General features: G+C 35.3%; 2 protein-coding genes across 2 annotated transcripts; both read left to right on the top strand.

The window, feature by feature from the left end:
- Positions 1–791: 791 nt before the first annotated feature.
- On the top strand, positions 792–1,202 carry LOC142242725 (histone H3). Its single transcript, XM_075314284.1, has one exon. It carries the CDS (start codon positions 792–794, stop codon positions 1,200–1,202), a length of 411 nt encoding a protein of 136 aa, XP_075170399.1.
- A 5,570-nt stretch (positions 1,203–6,772) lies between these two features.
- On the top strand, positions 6,773–7,183 carry LOC142242724 (histone H3). Its single transcript, XM_075314283.1, has one exon. The coding sequence runs from the start codon at positions 6,773–6,775 to the stop codon at positions 7,181–7,183; it is 411 nt and encodes a 136-aa protein (XP_075170398.1).
- Positions 7,184–7,941: the final 758 nt, after the last annotated feature.

The following is a 7,941-nucleotide window of genomic DNA, read 5'->3' as shown; positions in this document are numbered from 1 at the left end:
ACCAAGTAAATTTAAAATTTTATTATTAAAATAATTAAATAAATTTGTAACAAGATGATCTCTTTTGTAAATATATTTTGTGGTCCTGAAAAGGACCGATTGTTTTTGTATTAAAGTATTTAAATATTCTCCAAATAGCGTCAAGAAAATGTTTAACCGCCGAAACCGTACAAAGTGCGGCCTTGTCTCTTCAAAGCGTAGACGACATCCATAGCGGTGACGGTTTTACGCTTAGCATGTTCGGTGTAGGTGACAGCATCACGAATAACGTTTTCCAAAAACACCTTGAGGACACCACGGGTTTCTTCGTATATCAATCCAGAGATACGTTTTACACCGCCACGACGAGCCAAACGTCTGATTGCAGGCTTGGTAATACCTTGGATGTTATCACGCAACACTTTACGATGACGTTTAGCGCCACCTTTTCCCAAGCCTTTGCCACCTTTACCACGACCAGTCATTTTTCACTTTTAAATTTCACTTCACGAATGATGCACAAGAACTAATACTGTTCCAGCCTCATTTCGCTTCTATTTATACAAAAATGCCCTGAAATGCTTACTAATATTAATGACACGATCTACCCTCGGGTTCGTTCGTGTATACTTCGTGTTTATACAGGCAGCTGTAAGATACAATATTTCAATCTTTCCCTACACACACCCTTAACTAACAGTTTGCGCGCTCAATTTTTCTATAAATATGCGCGTTCATGCTCGGCACACAAGTAATAACGTTTTGACAGTGTTTGTGTTCATATCTTGTGAAGTGAAGAATTAAAGTGAAAAATGGCTCGTACCAAGCAAACTGCCCGTAAATCTACCGGTGGCAAAGCCCCTCGTAAGCAATTGGCTACTAAAGCTGCTCGTAAGAGTGCCCCAGCCACCGGCGGTGTCAAGAAGCCCCATCGTTTCCGCCCTGGTACCGTTGCTTTGCGTGAAATCCGTCGTTACCAAAAGAGCACAGAATTGTTGATCCGCAAATTGCCTTTCCAACGTTTGGTTCGTGAAATTGCCCAAGATTTCAAAACTGACTTGCGTTTCCAGAGTTCTGCTGTCATGGCCTTGCAAGAAGCTAGCGAAGCCTACTTGGTTGGTCTATTCGAAGATACCAACTTGTGCGCTATCCATGCTAAGCGTGTCACCATCATGCCTAAGGATATCCAATTGGCCAGACGTATTCGTGGAGAACGTGCTTAAATTTTTGACATATTAAAAGCCAACTTTTTTTACAAAAACAATCGGTCCTTTTCAGGACCACAATATTTTTATAAAAAGAGAAAATTTTTTTTCAATACTTTACAGTTGACAAGAATTTATTCTTTATTATTTGATATCAATAAACTATATTGCATTTGTGTTTTTTTTTTTTTGTATTAGGTTGGATATGAAGGGAATGTTGTTATATGATGTAGATTTTGCTTTCCAATGGTTTTACATTTTTTCGTACTCATTCACAATTTCCATTTTTTCGTACTCATTCACAATTTATTTTCTATTAATTTATTTTTTCAAAAGAAGAAAAGATATAAGTAGGAGGATTTGTTTCTTATTTTCATCTAATGCTACATTCAATGCGGCAAACATTTTATGAAATATTTTCTAACCCTATATGGCAAACTTTTCGTAACAAATCGGAGATTATTTTTGAATTTTCTAGGGTGTTTATTGTTTATATATTTCCTAAAGTCGTTAGACTTAAATTTATTCCCTCTGCTGTTATAATTCTTTTAGTTTTTTTTTTGCGAAATTTTATATCAAAAATAGCCAATTACTTTACTTCTTTGGCTAGAGGTGGTATATCAGCTATGGCAAATTTTTATTCATAGTATTTCGATTTAAAATTTTGTTAAAATGGTATTATAATCCGACATGTATTTTTTCTACGATGTTTTAATATTTTTCATATATACATTTCATTTCTTTTGCAAATATTTTAATTTTATGGTTTCAACTATATTCAACATTGTTAACATCGCTGTACATGATATACCACACCTTCACGATTATTTTAACTTTTCGTTACAATTTGACACTTTTTATTAATAATGTTATATTTTAGTATAAATGTGTGATTTCTATTATATTTTTGAATGAAAATTTCCTAAAACATTTTTAGTTTTGAGCTTTGAAATTAATTTGCAGAAAAACTTTTATTCATGGAAAATATCCCAATATGATGAATTCCACTGTCATAGACGACATAATATAATTGAATATTTTACCATGAAAACTATGCAAATTGTATAATTTTTTCGTATTTCTTTAAAGAAAACATATCAAGATTCCCTATAATTTTTTTATTTTATACAATTTTCAATAAAAATAGTAAAATTTATATAATTTAGTTGGAAATTTATGATGACACTTTTATAAACTTACAACTCAAAAGATTATAATACTCTAGCCCTTCAATATTATTAATTGAAATTCTTTTTGTCATTTAGGTGGATATCTCTACTAGAGAAATGTGATAAATTCCAATTAAATATATTTACTATGTCATCATAAATTTAATTATTCTATCAAAACTTTTGTGAAAAAATTTATTCTCTTCCACACAAGAATTCACAAAATTTCGTAGCTGACTACTATGTACTTCTCATAATTCCGATGTACCCAAGAATAGCTAGTTCGAACGGTAAAAATCATATATAATAAACGTACACGCGTGTTAGTGTATATTAGTGCTTGAAGTGAATCAAAGTGAAAAACAAAAACATGTCTGACGCCGCCGTAGTTGAAGCCACCGCATCTCCAGTTGCCGCTGTTGAGAAAAAGGCACCTAAAAAAGCTGCTGCCAAGGCAAAGAAGCCCTCTGCTGCCCCATCTCATCCACCAACCCAACAAATGGTCGATGCTGCCATCAAAACATTGAAAGAACGTGGTGGTTCATCATTGCCTGCCATCAAGAAATATTTGGCCAGCACCTACAAAGTTGATGCCCAAAAATTGGCTCCCTTCATCAAGAAGTATTTGAAGGGCGCTGTTGCCAGTGGAAAATTGATCCAAACTAAAGGTAAGGGTGCATCTGGTTCATTCAAAATGTCTAAAGCAATGAGCGCCGAAAAGAAGAAGGCCCCAGCTGGTGATAAGAAAAAGAAGGCTGCCGCACCCAAAAAGGCCAGTGGAGAAAAGAAGGCTGCTGCAAAGAAACCTTCTGCCGCTAAGAAGACAGCAGAAAAGAAGAAGACCGAAAAGGCTAAGGCTAAAACTGCCAAAAAGACCGGTACAGTTAAAGCTAAACCAGCAAAAACCGCCGCCAAGGCCAAGGCCTCCGCCACAAAACCAAAAGCACCCAAGGCAAAAACAGTAGCAGCAGCCAAACCCAAAAAGGCCGCCGCTGCCAAGAAACCAGCTGCTAAAAAAACCGCCGCCAAGAAGTAAATTTTCTATTTCATGGCAGAATGATTATTTTCGATATTCGAAAGCAGTTTATCTAACAGCCCTTTTCAGGGCTACAAAATATCTTTGAAAAAGAGAACAAATTTTATGCAAACAATTTTGTTTTGTTACCTAATTTTTATTTAAATAAATATACATTGTACTTAATCTATTTTTCACGGTAAAATTGAAATTTATAATCACATGTTTTATGGGAATTTTTCCAAAACTGGATTAGCCAATTGGGATGTGGTAATAAACCACAGCAATTAGAATTCTAGAAAAAAAGGTTTCATGTACCTACGCATAGAGTCATCATCAAAACTCACACACACACACATCCTTTAACTCTACGCCATTTACAGTAATGCATACGATCAATGTAATAAAGTCTTTTACTCTGAGAAAAATATTATAGCGACGTTATTATAATGAAGAAAAATAAAAAGAAGAAATATTGAAGAAACAGTAATGAAATGCCAAATTAGAATTTTAATAGAAGTTAGACATAGTAATGAAATGCCATAATAGAATTTTAATAAAATGAAGATTACAACATTGAATTTTTCTTAGTTGAAAATCAATTATTTCTTATTATTCGATGGAAGATGTATTTTTTTTTTATTGAAATAAAATAAAGATATTTTGTTTTTAGTTGATCAACAAAGAAAATCTCTTTTTTAATGATTTTTGTGGCCCTGAAAAGGGCCTTTGATGGTGGAGGAAATAAATTTTCGACGAAATATAAAGCCATTTACTTGGAGCTGGTGTACTTAGTAACGGCTTTGGTACCTTCACTGACAGCGTGCTTAGCCAATTCACCGGGCAATAATAGACGAACGGCAGTTTGGATTTCCCGACTGGTGATGGTGGAACGCTTGTTGTAGTGAGCCAAACGAGAGGCTTCGGCGGCAATACGTTCGAAGATATCATTAACGAAACTGTTCATGATGCTCATTGCCTTTGAAGAGATACCAGTATCGGGATGTACTTGCTTCAACACTTTGTAAATGTAGATGGCATAACTCTCCTTACGCTTGGTGCGTCTCTTGGTCTTGTCACCCTTTGTGATGTTCTTTTGGGCTTTGCCGGCCTTCTTTGCTGCTTTACCACTGGCTTTTGGAGGCATTTTCACTATTTTTTTTTTCACACAAACACTGTTTACACTGTTCAAAAGAGAATTTTGTGTGTGCGCAGCGATGAGCACACATTTGTACCATTTCGTGGACAAGATATTCAGGTAGCGGAAAACGAGCCTCTTCGTGCAGCAAAACAACCCTCAAATGTATTAAATAGCTCGAACGAAAAGTATATAAAGAACTGACAACTAGTTAAACGCTATCATTAGTGTTTTGTGAAGTGAAGTGAAAAAGAAAAAACAATTGAAACATGTCTGGACGCGGTAAAGGTGGCAAAGTTAAGGGAAAGGCAAAGTCTCGTTCCAATCGTGCTGGGCTTCAATTCCCCGTCGGTCGTATTCATCGTCTTTTGCGCAAAGGCAACTATGCTGAGCGTGTTGGTGCTGGAGCTCCAGTTTACTTGGCTGCTGTGATGGAATACTTGGCCGCTGAAGTTCTTGAATTGGCTGGTAACGCTGCTCGTGACAACAAAAAGACAAGAATTATCCCTCGTCACTTGCAATTGGCTATCCGTAATGACGAAGAATTGAACAAATTGTTGTCCGGTGTCACCATTGCTCAAGGTGGTGTATTGCCAAACATCCAAGCTGTTCTCTTGCCCAAGAAGACCGAAAAGAAGGCTTAAATTATCTACAAGAAAATGTAAATACAGACCATCGTATCTCAACAATCCGTCCTTTTCAGGACGACAAAACATTTTTAAAAAGAGAAAAAATATTTTCAAACAATATAATTTCATACATACTTTCTTTCTGTAACAATAAAATTTACTATAAAAAAATTTATATGAAGATATTCATCTGTCATGGCATCGAAAAATTTCGCCACTTCATATTTTCATTTTGTTCCTATCTAATGCCATTTATTCCTAATATCGAAAAACAACAAATTCCCACCAATTTCATTAAGAGAGCATTCGTTTTCTGAGCCGAAGTGTTTTAATTTTCATCTGTATCAACCCTGATTATTTACTACATATGTATCTTTTGTATGCTTTGGCAAAGCCGAAGTCTAGTAGGATCGTAAGTGTTCGTAACTTCTAGCGGGAAGTTGCAAATAGTTGATGACAGAGAAAGCTGTTTGTATCAATACATACATAACTGATTTCTGCAAAAAGAGAGTAAGAACGTCACGCAAAAGAACAAATGACACTAGGATCGAGTACAGTGCAACATAGAATCATTTTCTTTGATTTCTGCAAAAAGAGAGTAAGAGAATCATAGAATCATTTTCTTTGGGGAATGGGACGAGAAATGACATATAGAGAATTGCATATATGTTTCGTATGTATTACATTCGTAGTATTTTTCTTTTGTAGCGTATGTCATGTTTTTCAAGTGCCGACGGCAGAAAAATAGCATAGTAGTCGCCTTTGGTAAGTCCATACATAATTGTTTCATTGGGTTAGTAACAATGTTTTGCCGACGGCAAACCAAATGTTTGTAATTTTATTTAAACCAAGTAAATTTAAAATTTTATTATTAAAATAATTAAATAAATTTGTAACAAGATGATCTCTTTTGTAAATATATTTTGTGGTCCTGAAAAGGACCGATTGTTTTTGTATTAAAGTATTTAAATATTCTCCAAATAGCGTCAAGAAAATGTTTAACCGCCGAAACCGTACAAAGTGCGGCCTTGTCTCTTCAAAGCGTAGACGACATCCATAGCGGTGACGGTTTTACGCTTAGCATGTTCGGTGTAGGTGACAGCATCACGAATAACGTTTTCCAAAAACACCTTGAGGACACCACGGGTTTCTTCGTATATCAATCCAGAGATACGTTTTACACCGCCACGACGAGCCAAACGTCTGATTGCAGGCTTGGTAATACCTTGGATGTTATCACGCAACACTTTACGATGACGTTTAGCGCCACCTTTTCCCAAGCCTTTGCCACCTTTACCACGACCAGTCATTTTTCACTTTTAAATTTCACTTCACGAATGATGCACAAGAACTAATACTGTTCCAGCCTCATTTCGCTTCTATTTATACAAAAATGCCCTGAAATGCTTACTAATATTAATGACACGATCTACCCTCGGGTTCGTTCGTGTATACTTCGTGTTTATACAGGCAGCTGTAAGATACAATATTTCAATCTTTCCCTACACACACCCTTAACTAACAGTTTGCGCGCTCAATTTTTCTATAAATATGCGCGTTCATGCTCGGCACACAAGTAATAACGTTTTGACAGTGTTTGTGTTCATATCTTGTGAAGTGAAGAATTAAAGTGAAAAATGGCTCGTACCAAGCAAACTGCCCGTAAATCTACCGGTGGCAAAGCCCCTCGTAAGCAATTGGCTACTAAAGCTGCTCGTAAGAGTGCCCCAGCCACCGGCGGTGTCAAGAAGCCCCATCGTTTCCGCCCTGGTACCGTTGCTTTGCGTGAAATCCGTCGTTACCAAAAGAGCACAGAATTGTTGATCCGCAAATTGCCTTTCCAACGTTTGGTTCGTGAAATTGCCCAAGATTTCAAAACTGACTTGCGTTTCCAGAGTTCTGCTGTCATGGCCTTGCAAGAAGCTAGCGAAGCCTACTTGGTTGGTCTATTCGAAGATACCAACTTGTGCGCTATCCATGCTAAGCGTGTCACCATCATGCCTAAGGATATCCAATTGGCCAGACGTATTCGTGGAGAACGTGCTTAAATTTTTGACATATTAAAAGCCAACTTTTTTTACAAAAACAATCGGTCCTTTTCAGGACCACAATATTTTTATAAAAAGAGAAAATTTTTTTTCAATACTTTACAGTTGACAAGAATTTATTCTTTATTATTTGATATCAATAAACTATATTGCATTTGTGTTTTTTTTTTTTTTGTATTAGGTTGGATATGAAGGGAATGTTGTTATATGATGTAGATTTTGCTTTCCAATGGTTTTACATTTTTTCGTACTCATTCACAATTTCCATTTTTTCGTACTCATTCACAATTTATTTTCTATTAATTTATTTTTTCAAAAGAAGAAAAGATATAAGTAGGAGGATTTGTTTCTTATTTTCATCTAATGCTACATTCAATGCGGCAAACATTTTATGAAATATTTTCTAACCCTATATGGCAAACTTTTCGTAACAAATCGGAGATTATTTTTGAATTTTCTAGGGTGTTTATTGTTTATATATTTCCTAAAGTCGTTAGACTTAAATTTATTCCCTCTGCTGTTATAATTCTTTTAGTTTTTTTTTTGCGAAATTTTATATCAAAAATAGCCAATTACTTTACTTCTTTGGCTAGAGGTGGTATATCAGCTATGGCAAATTTTTATTCATAGTATTTCGATTTAAAATTTTGTTAAAATGGTATTATAATCCGACATGTATTTTTTCTACGATGTTTTAATATTTTTCATATATACATTTCATTTCTTTTGCAAATATTTTAATTTTATGGTTTCAACTA

This window comes from Haematobia irritans, unplaced genomic scaffold (genome assembly GCF_050003625.1).
Source record: "Haematobia irritans isolate KBUSLIRL unplaced genomic scaffold, ASM5000362v1 scaffold_6, whole genome shotgun sequence".
Classification (NCBI taxonomy): Eukaryota; Metazoa; Arthropoda; class Insecta; order Diptera; family Muscidae; genus Haematobia; species Haematobia irritans.
This window is presented reverse-complemented; position numbering and strand designations above follow the sequence as displayed.

Bases quoted from the DNA above. Each gene is read 5' to 3' on its own strand.
- LOC142242725 (XM_075314284.1), top strand. From the start codon at position 792: ATGGCTCGTACCAAGCAAACTGCCCGTAAATCTACCGGTGGCAAAGCC.
- LOC142242724 (XM_075314283.1), top strand. From the start codon at position 6,773: ATGGCTCGTACCAAGCAAACTGCCCGTAAATCTACCGGTGGCAAAGCC.